This window comes from Lepidochelys kempii, chromosome 6 (genome assembly GCF_965140265.1).
Source record: "Lepidochelys kempii isolate rLepKem1 chromosome 6, rLepKem1.hap2, whole genome shotgun sequence".
Classification (NCBI taxonomy): domain Eukaryota; kingdom Metazoa; phylum Chordata; order Testudines; family Cheloniidae; genus Lepidochelys; species Lepidochelys kempii.
Genome location: NC_133261.1, coordinates 61,427,943 through 61,448,659, shown reverse-complemented (window position 1 = coordinate 61,448,659; position 20,717 = coordinate 61,427,943). Strand labels below are relative to the sequence as shown.

The 20,717-nt window shown below is 50.4% G+C and overlaps 1 protein-coding gene across 2 annotated transcripts; it reads left to right on the top strand.

Moving 5' to 3' along the window:
* The first annotated feature begins 4,487 nt into the window (after positions 1-4,487).
* Positions 4,488-18,549, top strand: ARFGAP2 (ARF GTPase activating protein 2). Of its 2 annotated transcripts, XM_073348236.1 has the most exons (17): positions 4,488-4,604; positions 5,137-5,255; positions 7,022-7,094; positions 7,672-7,803; positions 7,888-7,968; positions 8,835-8,937; positions 9,670-9,726; positions 10,438-10,482; positions 11,271-11,323; positions 11,845-11,981; positions 12,617-12,748; positions 13,269-13,397; positions 13,484-13,615; positions 14,821-14,947; positions 15,104-15,197; positions 15,374-15,492; positions 16,077-18,549. In XM_073348236.1, exons 1-17 carry the CDS (start codon positions 4,533-4,535, stop codon positions 16,095-16,097), a joined length of 1,626 nt encoding a protein of 541 aa, XP_073204337.1. In that variant the 5' UTR covers positions 4,488-4,532; the 3' UTR covers positions 16,098-18,549. The 2 variants fall into 2 exon arrangements, with proteins under 2 accessions (XP_073204337.1, XP_073204339.1); XM_073348238.1 differs by lacking the exon at positions 10,438-10,482.
* The last annotated feature ends 2,168 nt before the right edge of the window (positions 18,550-20,717 follow it).

Here is a 20,717-nt window from a genome sequence, read left to right as displayed (position 1 = left end):
AAGATACAAAGTGCAAGACTTGGATTAATATTGTTTCTGTCCCCACAGTCCCAGGATAGACCCCCTTGGGCACTACCCATTCCATACTGTGCCCCATGGGGAGTTGCTTCTTACCGAGGTGTTTTTCACTGTTCACTGAATCCACAGTAGCCCCTTTCCTGTGTATCCCTTCTGACTCCTTGTTCAGTAATGGCACAAGAGGCCAGCAGCTCTAGTTGGCAGGGCATGTCTCCAATCAGCACAGGAAGTCTGGTTACTGGCCATCTCCTGAATTTTCCTTTCTCAACACCCTGATTCTCAGCCCAGTGTACACTTTTGCCTACTGGGTTCCTGCTTCTCCCTGCCCAACCCTATCAGGAATAAATGTTGTTTGTCCCAGGCAGCCCACCCCCACTCACTGGAACACATGAAGGTAATCCTTGGAGATTCTCCATTTTTCTCTCTTGGGCCAGGCCCTGTAAGTACGGGGTAGATTCCATCCCCATTGCTCCACTTCCACCTTTGCTCTTGGCCTCTGAAACTGTTGTCTGTGATTATTTCCCTACTTCCTGCACAGGATTCTTGGATTTCCTCTTTAAATTGGAACCTCAGCTCAAACACCTGTTTACAGCAGGACCTTTTATGCTGGGAAATGCCCCCAACCACATAGCAAGCGTCAAGAACAAACTTGGTCACATTTCACTTGTTTTCCCTCATGTAATGGATGCTCTTTGAGGCCATTGCTTCCTGAGCAGGGCTGGGAAACAGCAAGGAGAACTGAGATTGGGAGGCTAGAACTGGCTCCTGATCTGCTTTAATAGCAGTTCGGAAAGGGGTGGGGCTCTAAACACAGAGCAGGGGCAGAAGCCAGATGCAAGGCAGGACCTGGAAGTCAGGGGGTGAGGGACAAGCCGCCAGGTTGGAGCTCAGAAACCTGGCATCGAGGGACTGATCATCTGACCAGGCTGAGATGTGAAAGAAACAACTGCAGGAAACAGAGAACTGCCCAGTACTTATGTGAGAGCAGTCACTTCCAGAGAAGAGTCACAGGCAGGAGATCTTTCCTCCACCAGTAAAGGAAACAAAAAAGCTGAATATGCCTACTGCCAGTGATTCACTATTCTTGCTGCTTTCACGGAAACCTGTAGATAGGATCAGAAGGTATCATCCTGAGCAGAGAAACTTTGTCAAGAGCTGGGCCATCAACAGGGACAGGAACGCTTGCGAGGAACTTGATGGAGAGACACTGGCGAAGTTGTTCCTGTTGCAGCACAGCCAATAAATGTGACAGCACAATAAATCTAGGCTAGCCAAAGAGATTCAAGCCTGTAGTGCAGGGGTGGGCAAACGTTTTGGCCAGAGGGCCACATCTGGGTAGGGAAATTAATTGTATGCAGGGCAATGAATGTAGGGCTGGGGCTGGGGGTTGGAGTGCAGAGGGGAGTGTGGTGTGCAGGAAGGGACTCAGGGCAAGGGGTTGGTGCAGGAGGGGTGCGGGGCGTACAAGGGGGCTCAGGGAAGGGATTGGGGTGCAGGAGGGGGTGCACAGTGAGGGAGGGGGCTCAGGGCAGGGGGATGGGGTGCAGGCAGGGTGCAGCAGGGGGTTGAGGTGCAGGCAGGGCACTCAGGGCAGGGAGTTGGGGTGCAGAAGGGGCTCAGGGTGCGGGCTCCGGCCTGGTGCCGCTTACCTGGAGCGGCTCCAGGGTGGCAATGGCGTGCACTGGATCCAGGGCAGGCTCCCTGCCTGCCTGCCCTGGCCCCGGCGCCACTCCGGGAAGCGGCCGGCACAACAACCCTGTTTTGAACATCTAGAGACTGCTGGCTAGGTGTTCTTAGTGGGGCAGAGGGGGGGCTCTCAACTCTGGAATTTGCTTCCCCTGTTGGTTTGGCAGAACCTGGATGTGTTGGCCTTCATAACACACTTCTGCTAGGTTTTTGATCCACGGGCTGGGGGATAGAGGTTAACAGTAGATGAAGCCGTCACTGCTGAGAGAGGTCATACCTGTAATGCTAATCTTGTTCAGAGGCCATAGTTTGCATGCTGTGTAAGAGGATACTTCATTGACTTGGTCTTTGGTGCTTCCCACACTAAGTTGCAAAATGCCTATTATGTGAGGGCTGCAGAGATAGAGAGTCAAGGGCAGTAGCTCCCTTCTATCTATCTTAAATAACCTCATTATTATAATCTGATCTCTAAACAAAGACCACCTGTGGAACGGAGGAGTCAGTAGGAGTAATGGAACAGAGAGCATCCCCCTCCATCCACTATCATTGATGAATGGCCATGGCAAGAAGGAGAAGGGACACACTGTAATAGTGTGAGGTCAGCCCTCTTGTGCCAGAAGAAAAACAGTCCAAGAAGAAACTCAACAAGATGACATTTTTACTAATGCAGAGATCTGTGAAATGGTTCTCATGTGCTGAGGATGGAAGACTGGTTGGTGCTTCATAAAAAAGGGTAATAAACATCAGTGTCTCAAGCTGCGAGGAGAGTACTGCAAGAAGCTGTTAGGTTTGATCCAGAGCAGATAAGTCCAGTCACAGACCTACACTGGGAGACAGATAATGGTGAGCATAGCCTAGGGGAGGGAATGGATGGAAGGCCAGGTCTGAATTTGCAGTGAGGTATGAGGCTACATATTCAGAGACATCTTTCTCAACATACTTTGTCCTTCTCTAGCCTCATTCAACTGAGGAGCTCCACACGCTTCCTTTGTATCCCCAGCACATAGGGAAGTATCACTTTCCCTGTGTTACATACAGGGAAACCATGCCTCACAAACCTTGCTCAAGGTCCCACAGAAGTCAGCAGCAGGATCTGCAACAGAAGCCAGAAATCCTATCCTTTAATCACACAATCCATCTTTTCTTCATGACATTGCTCAGGGAGGAAACAGTCACGCTATATATGGCTTTGGTGCCAGGGCAAGCAGAATAAGTGATACAGTCTCTTACTCTAAAACTGGACAACATCCTGGAAGACTATAGGGGCTGCAGGGAACACTCCTGCCCTCACACAAGAGGGCAGATTTGTTGGGAACCTACTAAGGCTTTGCCATTTCTGACTTAGTTTACAAATATGAAGGAGAGATGCTGTAGCCACGCACTGCAATCATCAGCAGGATTGAATGTAGGACCATCAGCACCCAAAGCACATACCCCTATTTTATGAGCTAAAGTAGAAGCTCTGTTAACTGGGGGCAATTAGCATACTTGAATTGGAGGGACTAGTCCCTGGAATAGCCATGATTTCATTGACACTAAGGTCCACTATGCCAGAGGCTGTCTGGGCAAGGGCTGTTGCTGGATGTTGGTCTGTGAAGGCCTACATGCACATACAGCTCCTCTCTAAGATGGCTGGCTCTGTGATCACCACCAGGCCCTCCCCTGTCCACAGTCCACAGCACCTTAAAGGAGAACACAGATGGGATCACACCAGCCTTCAGCCGCTTCTGCCCTCCATAAAGCTCAAACTCATCCTGGGTGAAGTGCTGCGAGCAGAGGCAGGCTCCAGCACCTGGGATCCACAGCTTCCTGGAGCCAGGCTCAATGCGCTTCACAGCCAACATCCACCTCTTCCTCAGCTCATGGGCTTTGGGGAAGCTGCAGAGAGACAGGTGAACTTCTCAGTCCTGTTACGTTACCATGGGAATGCGTGAGACACGGCACACGACAGACATCATCCCAGTCCCCACGCCCAGGCCTGCCCCGTGGCACCCCCCGTCCATCCCGGTCCCCACGCCCAGGCCTGCCCCGTGGCACCCCCCGTCCATCCCGGTCCCCACGCCCAGGCCTGCCCCGTGGCACCCCCCGTCCATCCCGGTCCCCACGCCCAGGCCTGCCCCGTGGCACCCCCCGTCCATCCCGGTCCCCACGCCCAGGCCTGCCCCGTGGCACCCCCCGTCCATCCCGGTCCCCACGCCCAGGCCTGCCCCGTGGCACCCCCCGTCCATCCCGGTCCCCACGCCCAGGCCTGCCCCGTGGCACCCCCCGTCCATCCCGGTCCCCACGCCCAGGCCTGCCCCGTGGCACCCCCCATCATCCCAGTCCCCACGCCCAGGCCTGCCCCGTGGCACCCCCCGTCCATCCCGGTCCCCACGCCCAGGCCTGCCCCGTGGCACCCCCCATCCTGCTGGTCATGGAGCCACAGGTACAACCCTTCCCTCAGGAGAATAAACCAGACCCCGCCCCCCGGATACTAGCCCCGCCCACAGGGATACCAGCCCCGGGAAGCCCCGCCCACAGGGATACCAGCCCCTCGCAGCAGCATCAGGGCCCGATCCCGCGCCGACCTGTGGAAAGAGAGACCCCGGGCGCGGTTCTCCCGCGTGTCCCGGTTCGGACAGTTAATGGCGGAGCAGGCCTTGGGCATCGTCCGGCAGAGCCCTGGGGGCTCTAAATCCGCACGCCGTCCTGACTACTCTGCCCCGGGTGTCATGGCGGCGGCGTAGACGGTGGTTGGCCCCGGCAGGGACCCGTCGTCAGTTCCGCCCCTGCGCGGATTGGACCCTGCGCGGACCCGTCGCCCCGGTCTTTTCTGGGAAGGAGAGACCATGGCGGCGGAGCCGAGCAAGCCGGAGATTCAGACTCTGTTCAAGCGGCTGCGGGCGGCGCCGGCCAATAAGGTACCGGAGCGGGGCCGGGTCCTCCCGGTCGGGACTGGGCCCCCGAAGCCGCTTCCTGTCTCTTCTGCTTCTGGTGAAGCTGCGGGGCCCGGCCCCTGCCGGCTTGGGGGGCTGCCCCGGATTGTGCCCCCTGCCCGGCCTCGGGTGCCCGCGGCCGTGCAGCGAGACAGGCCCGTTCTCGCCTGGGGCGGCCGGCCCCGCTGCCAGGGCAGGGGCAGCTTCCCGGGTGGCGGCACGTCCGGGGCCGGTGGCCAGGCAGCCAGCCGTGGTGCGAGGCGTTGATCCGCTGGAAGTGGCCTAGCGGCCCGGGACGCCACAGCCGGAACGGGGTGAGCGGGGGCTGGAAGCGGATGCGGGGGGCCTGCCCAGCGCCAGGGGACACTTATTATTTTAGCATTTGACCTGCTAGCTCTGCTGCTTTCGTGTGGAAGCGGGGATACAACCCCACCCAGCTCAGACCTCCCTGTTGCTCCTCAAGCTGATGGTAGGACCATCTCTCAGACCCTCTCTGACTTCCTTACTCTTCCTCTAGGCCTGTTTTGACTGTGGTGCTAAGAATCCAAGCTGGGCCAGTATTTCCTATGGCGTATTTCTGTGCATTGACTGCTCTGGAGTGCACAGGTCACTGGGTGTGCATCTAAGCTTCATCAGGTTTGTATGTTTAGCTCAGGAGTTGAAATGGGGGGATGCATTGTGGGGAACGGAAAGATGTTTTGATCTGCAGATCAAGGATGCATTCACTCACAACATTTGCTTACCTTGTAATTATTGGAATTAGCTGAGGTTTGATTATCAGGAGGACTTCTGTCAAGCAGGAGGCACTTTATTCTCAAAAGTGCACAATTTTCTGTATAGCTTGCTGAAAGTGTAACGCTTTGAATTTGGCTCTCAGCTCTTTTAACATATGAAGAAACTCAGTGAAATAGTCCTCAGACCACCAGTGTGTTACGTGCATTACCCTTAAGGGAAGAGCATTTGGATTATTCTGTGTAAGAGCTGGAATACTAGCAAAGAATTTCACCCTTTTCAGTAATATCAGTAAGAGGGGAAATGAAGGATGAAATTAGAGCTAAGATGATAAATGCCCGACTGAAATGGTTAGACATAAGTGGTGTAGTTTGTGATAGGGAAGATACCAGTAAGATTAAAAGAGAAAGTCTAAAAAAAATGGTGGGCAGTCCAGTTTTAATGTATAGTGCTCATTGTGGAGCAACAAAGAAGAAAAATGAACAAATGATTGGTTCCACAGAAAAGTAAATGTTGAGGAGGAGAGTGGTGTAAGGAAGAAAGGCCATCTCAGGCATATGTGTGTGAGAGACTTACTCAAAGTGAGACCCATAAACAAAAGAATGAGGGAGTTCAGGCTCAGATGGTTTGGTCCTGTAAAGTGCAGTCTTGCCAACTATGTGGGTAAAGAGTCCAGCAAATTAAGGCCAGCCCAAAGAGTGGAGGGATGTCATAAAGGAAGAAGATGTTTTAGCATGTGGTGTGATAGAGGCTGAGACAGTGGACACAGCTCCCAGGGCACCTTGGAGTGAGAGCGCTCATAGCGCAGATCCCATTTGATGGCAGTAGCGCAAGGAAGAAGAAGAGTAAGAGGTGGTGATGTATTGGGCCTATTCAGACCAACCCCAGCAAGGTAGGTCATCACTGAACATTATCTGGTGTTTTGTTCATGTCTCAAGTGATAGGACTCCCACCCTTTCCATTGCAGAGATTGTTCCTCAGCCTCACAAGTCCTGCTATCTTCGTGTTTCTCATGGTATTTAAGCTCCTTAGGATAGGGACTGTCTTTTTGTTGGGTCTGTACAGTGCCTAGTGCAATGGGGTCCTGGTCTATAATTGTGGGTCTCTAGGCATGATTGTAATAGAAATTACTATTTATTTGTCCAAATTTTCCCACTTCTTCCTGTTACCCTCTTTGCTGTTTACACGCTTTGGATGTTTACAAACTGGTCTTTCCTTAAGTCATGTCTTAACTAGAGTAGACAGATTTACCTCTTCATCTTTATCATAACTCAGACCCTCAGCCCTTGGATAACTGTACTGCTCTTTTCTGATCTGCATCCCTTTTGCCTTTTTGGCACTTGGATGCCATAACAGAAGGTAATATTTCAGGCACAGATGCACATGCACCAGAGCCATGGAAGAAAGCTGTTCCTTCCCTGCTCACTGATATGAAGCCACTGCAATCTTTTTTGGCTTGCTATAGTGAGTGACCCTCCTGTTAAACTTCCCATCTGCTGTCTCCCTAAGAATTTCTACTTTCCAGGTTTCTCTCTCCATTTAGTATCTGTTCCAGCATCTGTTCCCCCAGATGTGTATTAGTGTCACTTTCAGAGCAGGCTGGCTAATAACATGGTTCTGAATCCAGGACACCTACATCTTCTTGATCTAGCTGATTTGTTCTTGTACAGGTCTACAGAGCTGGATTCAAACTGGAGCTGGTTCCAGCTGAGGTGTATGCAAGTGGGCAGCAATGCCAATGCGGTGAGGAACCTCTATAGTCATTTTGTTTGATTTCCCTTTCAGTTGTGGGCATTCTCTGCTTCCTGTGTGCCCAGCTCCTCCTGACATGACTTTCTTGGTGCATGGATACTATTCTCCTCTCGGTCTTGCTGTCTCTGGATACCTGCAGGACAAGAGAGGCACTTTCATTTTCTATCTCCAGTTAAGGGGTCAGAACAGTGACCCTGGTGGAGATTAGAGACTCCTGATATATAGGTCTGTCATTTTCCTAGATCTCCCTTACATGAGAGCTGAAGGATTTTTTTTAAAGATAAGGGAGTTCTGCTCAGGAAGAGCCTAGAAGCCCTTGCCCCATGCTGTGATTCAGAAGCACTCCTCCCTGGGAAGGGCTGGTAGTGGGTTCTTGAATCTCTGGATCCTGGAAGAGCAGGCGGAGTTGAACAGTAGCTGATATATTCCTGGGATAAAGCACTTTACTCCTCATTCACTGGGAAGTTCCCGCTTCCTGTTACTGCTGCTCTCAAGTTGGTTACTGATGTCTGATGCTTGTGGGAGTTTGACTTGACTGTCTGTAAACTGATTATCCGCTTTTCCTCAGACTGCCTTCTTCCGCCAACATGGCTGCACAACCACAGATGCCAATGCCAAGTATAATAGCCGAGCTGCCCAGATGTACAGGGAGAAGATCCGGCAGCTGGCGAGTGCTGCCATGGCCAAGTATGGCACCAGTGTAAGTGCTGACCAGCCTGTACGACAGTGGGAAAGAAGCATAATGCTGATTGCTGAGTCACATGTGATGTCTTCTTCCTTTCAGCTCCTGATAGATGGACTGAGTGGAACCCCAGGCCATTCCCCTGAGAAGAATGATGCTGACTTCTTCATGGAGCACACACAGGTGAGACAAACCAGCTAGATGTGGCTCTCCCTGTTGAAAGCTGCTTTGTCAACTTTCCAGGAGCCTGCTTTCACACCTTGTTTACATGAAAAAGGCTGATTGCACCTGACCTTACTGGTAATATGGAGCTGCAGCCTGTGAAGACTACAGTTCCCAGCCAATAGCATGGTCCAGGAGTGGAGTATTGCAGACTGGAACCTCTGCCTGCTGCCACTCTGCATTGTAGGTGAAGGACAGCTCTGAGCACCACTGGGGAACTCTGTCAGCTCCTTTTGGCCTTGTTTTGGTTACCCCTTTACTACATAGACTCTCTCTTTTTTTTTTTTTTCCTGACTGTTATGCCAAGGAGAGGTAGCCAGCAGGAGCTTGTGTACAAATTACCCCTGCTGTTTAGAGGCCCAGGTCTGTTAGATTTGAGCCACTGCTCATACGGTTCTTGTGAGTGGAGTAAAATGGGAACAGACCTGAGGGAATGTAGGATAGCCAGGATAGTCGTCTACTGTCCCCCAGGGAGCCAGGTGGGGGTTATCCCCTCAAATATGGACAGTCCTTCATCTAAATTGTGATGGCATCCCATTTATCTACCTCTTGAATGAGACTGTCCCTCTTGTCTCCCTACCCCACTGCATCCAGCTCAGCTCCGTTCTCCCTCCACTGATGATTTCTTGGAACTCCTGAGGGAATGCTGACTGGCCCCTAACGTAATCAGTGTCTCTGGAGAAGCTATGATATGTGCAGTTTGGGTACATGTTATCCTCTTTTGATCTATAACTGGGTGGAGTCACTATTCACCTGGGGTGGGATTGGTATCTGTACTGGGTCATTTATCCCTTTGAGACTCATTGCATCATGTTTCAACCGTTAAGCTTTCCAGTACCTGGGATGTGGCAGAGGCCAGTCAGAATCCAGCATTGTCCTCACTGGAGTCTGAGAGAGCAGCAAAGCCATTGGAAACCAGCGAGATGCCACGTGAGTTCACTGCTGAACAGCTTCTCTTCCAGCAAAGAATCTCACTGGGCTGGGGTTGGAAAGGCTCAGATTCTCCCTTGCTCGGGCAATGAGTGGAAGTTCCATGCAACATGGTGTTGGAGTTCCAGTGAAATGGATACGTCTGGGAAACTCATTCTGCTCCCAGATCAGAGATATTGTGTAGTTCTTCGCTCTCCTTGCAGCATGTGCATGGAAACAGGATCTTTATGACTCGGGGTTTGCCTGACCTGTTTTCTTGGTGCTCATCTGCAGCCCTTATAATCCTTTCTGCTGCAGCTTTCTGCACTGTCCCTTGCAATATATGGGGTCTGCATATGGGGTGCATGGAGCTGGGGCAGGTGAATATAGAGTTATAGAGATTCTATTTCCAGGTAGATGTTGCAGGGAGGGAAGGGAGCCACAGAGAATCAGGGATGTGGAAGAAGAGCTGCTCCTTGAAAGAGCTTCATGCATCTCCCTGTAAGCTGGTGCTCGATGGTTTCTTGACTCACTTAATGAAGAAATTTTTAGAAGGAGTAACTTGCTGAATGAAGACTGTCAGCTGCTGTGAAGAGTCATCTGCGCTCTGCGGATGTTGTAGCTTTCTGAGAAACACCTGGAATGCATCTGTTCGGGATTGGGGCACTGAGAGCCCCCTGTCAGGCAGGAGAGGCTGTAAATCTGTAAACTTCTTTCCTCATTGTAGTCTGACTGCTCGTCTTGTCTCCATAGAGTCCAACGAAGGCCCATCTATTGACTTGTTGAGTACGTCTCCTAAAGCTCCTCTGGGTAAGTGAGAGAGCCTTCTGGTTTTTCCTACATCAGTGCCTCACCTGTCCTCCCTGTTACCCTGTCCTTGGGAGTGAGTCATTCTTGTTTGGCTCTAGCTGGCTCTGGGCCTGGCAGAGTAGCTGTCTGTGCAGGTTTTCACTAGTGAGATCAGTAGAGCTGAAACTGGCTTGAGCCCATTCTTCGTTCTATAATAGGAATTTATCCTCCTGTGGAGTCTGCCCTCAGGGATCTGTTGTTGGCTTTCCAATCACATTGTGCTCTTGGCTCTCGTTAGGTTACCCACAGGCCCAGACTCTGCAGCCATTGATTCCACTCTGTGTACTGGAGACTTCCTGCCTCGTTTGCCCTCCTCACCCAAACTTAAATGTGCATCTCATTCCCAACAGCTTGCTCCCATTCTAGGGTTTAGCACAGGTGACTAGATCTTAACTGCCCAAGGGCCATTCTAGTAATTTTCTAGGAACCCAATGACCGCATATAACTGGCATACAGTCAGCTCGCTTCAGCCTCCTCTTCAGTATGGAGGTGTGGCCAACAAGGACGGCAGGTCCTACAATGCTGTCCTCCTGGCTCTGTAGTGTGTGGCTGGAGCCTGCATCTCCCTATTAGGAAGTGTGTGCACTCCTGACCTGCACTGTGCTCAGGCCTGATGTAAACCTTAGTCCAAGAGTAAACCTTTCCCTCCCTGTGTTTGTTTCTCTCCCTCAGACGCGTCCATGTGTCTGTCTGCACAAGGCTCTGCTCCTGCCAGAGGTAACTGGCTAACAAATAGCCTGCACTGGCTGCTTGTGGCACCTCTGCCTGCCCTCTTCTGTGATTCTGCCTTCAGCCCTAATGTTGGATTCCTGGGCAGCAGAGTACATCCAAACTTCTGCCCCCGAACTGGCAGATTCCAGGTGGAAGGAAGGGTGAGGGAAGCTGCTGGCTGCCTCTGTGCCCCATTGGGCTTTGGGATCCATCCTTCGGTGTGGGGTCTTCACAACCAGCCTCCCGGGCACAGTGGTTCAGTGCCCCTTCCAGATGTCTCCCTGTAACTGGGGCATAGCTATGCTGCCAGCTGCTTGGACTCTTCTGGCTTTCTGGATGACTCTCCCTAGAGGCATCTTTGGTGGGCACCAGCCCTGCTTTCCCACCTCTCCCTGATGCTGCCTTTCCTTTCTGAGACACTGCTGGAGCTCTCCCAACAGACAGATCGAGTCTTTGTCCATTGACCCCACCTTCACCACCAAATAGAGGACACCAGCTGCATGACATGTCACTTATTGGTGCAGCCAGAACTTCCCTCAGAGTGACATCCTCCCATCCAGGCCCACAACCTGTGTGCCTGAAGCTTTTCATTCTTCATGGTGGTCTCGCTGCTTCATTCTTGGCCGGGTGAAGTCACCTGGGCTGTGCTGTGAAACTGCATGATGTGTCCTGGACTTCGTTGCGGCTGGGCTGTGGATTTTTGTGTGGGGGCTGTTGCCTGGGCTGTTATGAACTAACCCCAGCTTGTTGAATGCTTTCACTCCTGTTCACTCACTCCTCCCTTCCTGTTCCAGAACTAAAATCTTCCCTCATTGGAAAGAAGAAGCCAGGCACTGCCAAGAAAGGGGTATGTCGGAGCTCCTATTACAGGGGGCTCTCCCTTGCACCTTATGCATCCCTGCTTTCCTTCCCCTGGTCATGGCTTGTTCCCTGGCACTTCACGTTGCTACCCTTATTGAGGCTGCCTCAGAACCTGGCCCTCCTTCTGAGGTGTCTGATGCCTGTTCATGAAACCTTTGCTTTCTGCCTGATTAGCCAGTTGATGAGGCTCTGGTCTATTGGTTCTTCCTTCCCCCCGCACACTCAATGCCTTGCTATATTGAAGGCAGTGAAACTATCATGCCTTGCGGTATTGTGAGTACCACGGGTGGGCCCAGAATGCACGTGGCTAATCCCATACTGCATTGCACAAGTAGTTCAGTTCACTCTCTCTAGGTGCTTTCTGAAACATCAGTCACTTGCTGCTATGTGGTGTGGGGCACTGAACCAGAAAAGCTGAAGGCCTGATGTGCTGGGTATTTCTGATGGGCCCTGAACTCCCCTGGGCGTCTTAAGGAGAAATTCTCACTCTGGGTCTGTTTTATCCAGCTGGGTGCAAAAAAGGGGCTTGGAGCCCAGAAAGTGAGCAGCCAGAGCTTCAGTGAGATAGAGCGACAAGCCCAAGTGGCTGAGAAGCTGAGGGAGCAGCAGTTGGTGGAGTCGAGGAAACAAGCTGAGGAGTCCATGTGAGTGTCAAGCACTGGGGAAGAAGCCACAGTCATGGGCTGAATACTTGCTTGCCAGGGCAATGAAATTGGCATGAGGCTGATGCTCTCTACCCTGAGAACTCTTAGCCTGTAGGTGCTGAACAAGCAGCAAAGTAGCTCTCTGGGCAGGAGCAGAAGGTAATCTGAAGTAGGAGTTGTCCCTCCAGCAAGGCAGAAGCGGCATTGCTGTGACTATTCGATTCAGTGCCTCTGAAAGGGGTTTGGGTTGGTAGATGTGGCAGTTCCCTGTTGCTCCATAGATTCTGGCTCTGTTCCACTAATGCCATTTTTGGGCCTGCTCCAAAGACTGGCCTGGGATCAGGACCTGCTGTTCGTGCTCAGAGACTTTGTACACTAATCTTTTATAAGAAAGTGAACACAATATGAAATCCTAGTGTAGATCAAGCTACATCGAGAAAACTACAGCATGCCCTTTCTATGCTAGGATTTTACAATGTGATTGCTTTGTTTTTGCATAAACCTATCTTTCCCAGTGTAGATATGACCAGAGTGATTTTTTATTTTATTTTTTTCTTCCCCCTCCACCCCACCATTCCACAGAATTCACCTTGGGGGAGAGGTGACCTTGTATCCACTCCTATTGTTTCCTTTAGAGTCACTTCAATGCGACTGGCCTATCAGGAGTTGCAGATCGATCGGAAAAAGGAGGAAAAGAAACTTCAGAACCTGGAAGGGAAGAAACGTGAACAAGCTGAGAGACTGGGCATGGGATTGGTGTCCAGAAGGTATTTATTTTGGGGATGCCTGGGGTGGTACTTTGCTGCGGGAAAGACTATCTGGGGGTGCTTTGCTCTGGCTTAGATTAGTGCGGGAGCCTGCTGCCATCTTAACAGATAAGTGATTCAGAATGCCTGTGTGGTGAGCCGTGTCTGGAATCACTCCCATCCCTGGTGAGGATGAGGCGGGCCCTGCATTCTACTCAAAGCCTGGCCCCCCCATAGGTCTCTGACCCCCTGGGCATTATTGGTGGCATTTGCTATCCTGCAGCATCGTTGGGTTATGGAGAAGTGAAAGAACACTTGGTATCTCAGTCCAGTAGACTCCTAGGTGGAGTTGAATTAGTCCAGTTGCATCATAAGATGGTGCTGGAGCCAGGCTCTGCTGGCTCATGATTCTTAGCACCCACATCTTCTCAGGGTTGGCCAGTTCTAGTTGAAGCAGGATGCTGTAGGGTTGGCTGGATACTGCCACCCCCTGGTTGGGGGTCCCTGAAGCCCAAGCCTTGACTCCCTTCCTCCTTGTTAGTTCCGTCTCTCACTCCGTGCTGTCTGAGATGCAAGTGATTGAGCAGGAGACACCAGTGGCTGCAAAATCCTCTCGCTCCCAGCTGGACTTGTTTGAGGATGCCGGAGGCTTCACATCTGGCCCCCCCAAGTAAGGCTGAACCTCATTGTGGTCTTTGGCTTAGTCCTGGGTTTCCTGTGGCTGACCTAGCTGAGTCCCCTGTGCTTGGTCCCTAGGTACAAAGATAATCCCTTCTCACTGGGAGATGCCTTCAGCTCGCGATGGGAAACGGATTCCTCCTGGGGTGTTGACAAAGGGGAGGAGGAGGCTGCAGTGACCATCTCCAGCATCCGGCCCATTGGAGAGAGGTAAAGGGCACCACTTTGCTGCTCCTGGAGCTCAGACTCTGGATCCAAGGGGTGGGCCTTGCAGTGAGGTGGATCTAGGCTGGTGTCCGAGGGGAACCAGGCTAGCGACGATGTCAGTGTCCAAACACAGATGATTAAACCCCAGCCCCACAAGCCTCTCCCATGCCTTGTGCTATGAGCAGGATCTATGGAAACCTCATCTCCATGGGTACAGCAACCAAAAACAAAATAGAGCCTTCAGTGTGTCACCCAGAGCAGTCCCTTGGGCTAGGTCACTGAGACAGGAAGTACCCAGTATCTACACTGGCTCCTTAGTGAAAGAGACTCTGGCCTTTGACTCGCCTAACAGGGAAGCCCATGGCCTAGTGGCACAATGGGAACTCTTGCACTGATCTCAAGGACCAAAAGAGTTTAAAGGTGTTTTATAAATTCCACTGTCCAACAATAGAACAGTGATGCTTAAGTTTGGGGGGGCTCTTTCTACAGAGGCCCTTGGTTTTACTTGGTTCCTTGGCAAACACCCAAAAGCATTCATTCCAGTGTTGAAAGTTCAGGGATCAGATCCAAGAAATTATAACAAAAACATCTATAGTGAAACTGGAATTGTGTGATTATGCAAAACAAACTTAATTAAATCTATTAAAATCTTTCTTTTTGGAGACAAAATATCAGAGCCTCTTATTTTCAAAACAACCTTTTTGATGAAAAGGAAAGGGTTAATTGTACTCTGTCCTGTGGTGTAAAGGATGTTTTACCAACCATGGTTTCAACAGTCCTTGAACTGTATCAGCAGGCCCTTTTTTGTTTGCACTAATCCAGTTGCTCTGTATGGTTCCCTTACACTTGTTTAATAACACTGATTATTGAAAACAACTTGACCTATTTTCCATGATTAATTTTCAAACAGGGAGAAAGTTATGGGTTATTGTAACATTTATTTATGAACTTACACATACTTTTTACATTTGAGCTACAATTGGGGTAAATTTTTAGGGCTACTAATCACAACAGAACCTCATGACCGCCAGTCAAACTCAGCTTTGCTAAACTGCCCTCCTGATGGGGGATCAGCAGTGGCTCATGCCTGTGGCTTTGTAGGTTTGCAATGTGGATATCAGCAGAGCGGAGTTGATAAGCTGCCTGCCTTGCTGCTTCAGTGAGCACAAAGATCTAATGAGGTCTCTGTCCTGTCTCATCTCCCTCAGACCCACCAATAGGAGGGAGGCAGAGAGCAGGACATCTGCAGTGGAATCAAATGAAGCTCGGCAGAAGTTCGCCGGGGCCAAAGCCATCTCCTCAGATATGTTCTTTGGGCGGGAAGCAGATGCTGAGGTAAGTGCCACGCTTATCCCCTGCACCTGCCTTTCCTGCTGTACTTGGACTGGTACTTATCCCCTGGCCTCACCGTCTCCCATCCTGTCTCAAGCCCTGGTTTCATCCCTTTCTGTTGTAGCTGAGTCTGAGTCTTCTGCTTTCTCCTTGATGCAGTATGAAGCCAGGTCTCGATTGCAGCAGCTCTCCAGCAGCAGTGCCATCAGCTCCGCAGACCTCTTTGGGGAGGCTGAGAACGCGCACTCAGCAGGTTTGTTAGTACCTAGCTAAGGGAGGGGAGTGGGCAGACAATGGCAGACTCCTGGATCTAAGCCTAGAAGGGTCATGGCTGAGGGGCTGCTATGGCGCTGAATAAGCAGGGCCTGCTGGGAGGGGGCTATTCTTGCCCTCAGACCCCAACCCACCCCTTTTGCTGGCTCTTGGCAGGTGGCGTGTCAATTGGGAACGTGCTGCCTGCAGCTGACATCACCCAGTTCAAGCAAGGAGTAAAATCTGTTGCTGGCAAGATGGCCGTTCTAGCCAACGGTGTGATGAACTCTCTCCAGGTGAGGCAGGGGTGTTCCTCACTGTGGCCAGGGGTGGGGGTCTGTGCGTCCTACCTACTGGGCATATACAGATAAACAGCAGGGCAAATAAGCTGAATTTGGACCCTATGGATTTCAGCCTCCTACCTCTTGCCTCATCTGCAGGAAGCTGCCTTCCCTTATCCTCTGCTTGGGCTCTGCATATGCACAGTGGGTTTGCAGGGACCAGTTCCTGTGCAGGCATTTTCATGCTACAATTAATGACTGCTGCCCTCCAGTAGCTGAGGCCATTCCATGCCACTGTAGTAAATCTGTTTTGGGGCTGATTTCAGAGCACCTTCTTGCACTGGTAAAGAAGACCCTTTATTGCCCTAAGGTCTCCTTCCCCCCCATTCTGCATTCCTGGGCAGAGTCCTCCACAGTGGGACTGCTTTCCTCTGACCTGCCTTTTGGCCTGGCATCCCAAATGTTTGTGATTAGCTCTGTGCTGGTCTGTCTCTCAAGTCCCTAGGAATGTTAAGCATCTCTGGGTGTTCCTATCTGCAGCTGTCTCCTCATAATGTGAGTGGTTGGGACAGTGACTCAGGGTGTGTTTCCTTCCTCAGGATCGCTATGGTTCATATTGATGACCATTGGACTGCAGCTCAGACGAATGCCAGCGAGAGGCACCAGTCTCACCTTGAGTTGTTTGGAGTTATGCTGCAGGATTCGTTTGTCTGTCTGGGGCGGGGTGGGTGAGGTCAACAGAAACAGAAGGGCATGAGGAGATGCCCATGCCCAACATCCTTTCCAAATAGCTCTGGAGTCTCATCTCTATTAGAAACCAATATGCCCTCAAACCGAACCTTCAGCCACTAGGGTGGGAGGCCTGGTCTCAGAAACCCCACGTTGCTCTGACCTGTGAGACAGGAGGTGCAGGTAGCTCCAGCCCTCACTGGCCCATAGCTTGTTGTCTGAACAAGTGACTGTGTCTGGGGAGTTCCCAGTTGCCCCCTATCATCTGGTCCACAAGGAAATGACCCCCATGTGTCTTGCTCAGTGATGCCACCCCTTCCCCATACACAGGCTAGAATGGCAGAGCTAATGTGCTGGGGAGGGAAGCTCCATTCAGTCACCACATGGCAGGAGCAGTGGGAAATAGCAGTAAATGTTGTTCTGAAAATTACATTGGGTTTTCCTAGGACATGCAGGAATCTGTTTTGGTAGCGTAGTAAGTGGGAGCACCTCCCTTCTGTAAATTAAGTCACATTTACTGTTTCTGTAAATCAGCATAGACAGAATAACCCCAGCAAAGCAAGAACTTAGTCTTGTTACATCAGGAGGCCAAGCTTAGGCCTGGACTCCAAAGGGAGCTGAGCATTGCAGAGGTATCTGCAGGCTAGGTGTAGAAACCCAGGATGTCTTATTTCCCAGACACACCTCTTGTTCAGCTTCTTCCAGCTAAGCTGGGGCTGTGACAGGGTTACCAATTTTGGTTGGGCATGTTCCTGGAGGTTTCATCACATGACGTTATCTTTAATTAAAGACTAATCTTTAATTCCTGGAGACTCCAGGACAATCTTGGAGGGTTGGCAATGCTAGGCTGTGTGTGCATGCTTTGTTTGAGGAACAGATCAGAGCCTCTTGTGGGGTGGGGTGGCATGGGACACCGAGAGGAATTGTATAATGTATAGTGTCAAACCACCTTGCCTCCTGATGGTTCTCTACTCCTGACCAGGAAGTGTCAACAGTGTTAATACCTGTAGGCCACCCTTAGAGGGGGCCCTTGAGGGCTGGGCTGAAGGCACTTAGCAATGGGAAAAGGGCCCAACACTTTTACAAATGAAAATTCAAATTCTGTGTGGAAATAGAGGCAGCGGCCGTTTGTTCTACTGGCCCAACTTCCACTCAGAGCAATTCAGCCAGCATAGCTCAGCCCAAGGCCAAGTCTCCCAAATATGCTGGGTCTCCCAGACTGGTTTACTTGAATTCCATGCTCCAGTCCCCTCTCTGGTTCCACTTGTTCTGTGCACATGGAGATGGAACAGCACAAGCTGGACCCTGCTCCTCCCAGCACAGTGGTTCTGGGCCTTTTCCTTTTTGAAGTTACTTTAGCTGAGTAACACCCTCTGTGGGTAGAAAAGGCAAAGGGCGTTCCCCTTTCCTTTCCCTCCCATCAATGCTGCCTTGATGCCCAAGTAGCAGGGGCATGGCACCAGCCAGGAGCCTAGTGCAGAGTATGCTGAGCCTCTGTGTGCAGTACACCGACCTGGAGCTTCCTTAAGTTGAGTTCCTTCATGCTGGACTACTGAGGGGCAGGATCTCTTCGTTTTGCTGAATTCTCCCCTAATTTTAACAGGGGAATTAAATTATGGTCCAATAAACTTCTGGGTTGTTTTTTTCTGAGTACTTGTTGGCAGAGGAATAGCTATGGACAGTCCTCACCTGTGCAGACTCCCCTATGAGTCTTTCAACCTGTAAGGTGTAGCAGCAGCACAGTGGCTACAGGTTGGACCTAATTCCCTTGTAGGGGCAGTGACTGTTGCCCCCTTATGTTTTAATGTGTGTTTGGTGCCTAGATCCTACAGTGATGGGGAGATTTGCTGGAGTGGGGAAGCCAGGGGGAAAGCTCTAGCCATCTGACTTAAAGGCCCAGCAGGGTCTTACCCACCCTCCTTTCTGTGGTTGTTCATTGTACAGTGCAGACACACAACCTTAATTTGTACAGTTGCAGGATCTGAGCATCTGCCTGCCTTACCTTCCTGCAGTTCTTCCCCTATCCCCTGTGCACCTCCTCCAGATCGTGCTCCCTGGGCTCTGAAATATGCACTGATGCTTAGGTTTTAACTGTTAAAATTGTCTTGGAGCAAAGCAGCGACAGCCTCTCCAGCTACTCTCTGTCTGAGGGAGAGGCTGGCAAAGGTTGGTGCTATGGCCTGCTCTGAGATGGGAAGGGATTTCTCTTCTCTGGACTGTTCGTATTATTTAGGAGATAAGGGTATTAATGAGCTGTGTTTGTGGCTGGGCTCAGGGCTCAGCCATATGAGGAGGAGTGAAGTGGAATTCTTTCCCTCAACTAAATAAAATCAGACACCTGTATGTTCTCTGTCTAGTCTCTTTCTAGAATGGGCCTGGGGTGCTGGGTGGGTTTGTGCAAGGAGGAGTGAGAGGGAGCAGGCTAAGCAAATGTGGGCAGCTCCCCCTTCTGTAACATGGGCTACATGAGGGATGCTCTGTACTGGCTGGGCCATGGCTGTGTTCTGATTTGGGTTTTCAAATCACTAACCACCCTCTTCTCATCTAATTCTTTCCTGCCGGCTTATGCTGGGCTATGCAGCTTACTGGAATGAGGCAGCAGCGAGTGGAGAAGTGGGTGGTGGATAGAGCAATCCACTTACTAGCAACCTTCCACCCTTGCCTTGGAGCTGAAGCTGGCTTGATTGGTCTAAGGACAGGCCAGGCCAGCCCTTGTGTGTTACACCCTAGTGTAAGTGGCAGCTCTATCAGTAAACTGCAAGTAAACATCAAGCCACCAGCTGGGGAAAGTGATGCCCCACTGTTTGGGGTTCCTAGAGAAACAAAGCTTAGGTGGAGCTAAGGTTGAGAGTTTAATGTAGTTTATTCTAAGCTACTACTCTAAAGAATTGTTTAAACCCTGGAATGTCAGTTAGGTTTTAAGTTTAACCACTACATGAATTTCCTGGGTTTATAATTCTTTGGGTTGGGATGATTATAATATTCCTGTAATGTAGTTTAGGGTAAACTATTAATCTGTACTCAGCCTTAAATTTATGTTGTTGTAGCTTTTGGTTGGGGGGGGAAGGGGGCACTGACTGAGCTTGTGAGGTCCTGACATTGAGTTGAATGTATTTCTCTGTTTGAATGTAATGTGGTAACTTTTGAATGCTGTATTTGATCACTTCCAAAATGCCAGGACTATTTTAGCTATCCATGTGCAGAACTCTACTGATTTTGGTGAAAATCAGTAAAGTGGCAGGGGCAAAAGGGGGCAGGGGAGATGCCTGGAGCTCCTGGCATCTGGCTAGTAGGTCCATTTAGCTTCATCCTGGTGTCTAATTGTATACTCATAATAGGAGCATTTCAACACATTCCATCATACTAATATCTCCATCACATCATTGCCTGTGCTCTCTGAAAGAGAAAGTAGGATAAGAATTTGAGGAATGGAGGAGAATAAGGGCCTACGTCGAGGCCTGGGGTACTGTGGAGTGATGAGGTGCAGAGTCCCTGGGGTGGGGTTGAAGGGAGTCCCTGAAATAGAGGGAGAGGGGAGGATGGCATGCAGGGAGCTTGTGAGGGAAATGGAATGATGCATGCCATGAGCTTGGCCTGTAGAAGCTATGACATGAGCCAACCTGGTGTAATATGTGAACACTGAACAAACTCAGTATTACCATGTGCTATTTCTAATCAATAGAAAATATGAAGTGTCAGCCTTAAATAATTTTTAATTTTAACTTTTATAGCTAGATTCATTGGTACCCTCTGGAAGCAGCACAGCAGTTGCTTCAATTAATCTGGGTTTACAGCTGCTTTGTTTTGCCAGAGCAATGCAAATCAGCTGGACTCTTCACCCCACTTTTCCCTTCCTTGCTGTCCTCTCGATTCCCACTGTTTCTCACACCTCCTTACACTCTTGTGTGTGCACACCAGTTTTCCCGTCCCTTCGCCACCTCCCTTATTATTCTGCACACCCTATCTGTTGAGGGGATCAGGTGCAAAGTGTGAAACTTTTCAAAAGATACTTAGGCTTGGCATCTGTATTTGCTGCTGTTCTCAGTAAAGGTCATCATGCAGAAGTGTCTTGTTTCAAAATGGCTGACAGCTCCCAAGTTTCTCAATGGGGCTGAAGCCACAGCTAACATCAAGGAACATTCTGTTTGAGAACAATGAGCGATCTTTCTCAAAATGGCTACCAACTGAGGGCCACTGTGGCTCAGGCCTCTGCGAACAATGGGCGATGGCAGTCATTTTGAAAAAGGGCAGTTCTTTGGAATTCTGATGGAGACCATTGTATGCTTCTCTGCTAAAGGAGAAACTTTCAGCTATGAAGAATCACTGGGGGGATATTACCATTAATCTAAAAGAAAATATTGAAATACAGCTGTGGTGAAAGAGTTCAGTGAGTTTTAATTATAGGGGATAGTTGTAGCGTCTGTTACTCTGTCACATTATTGGGGGCAAAAAGTTTTGATTGCTAAATTTCTGAAGGACCCATTTTTAGTTTACCTCAATTTCTAAGCTAA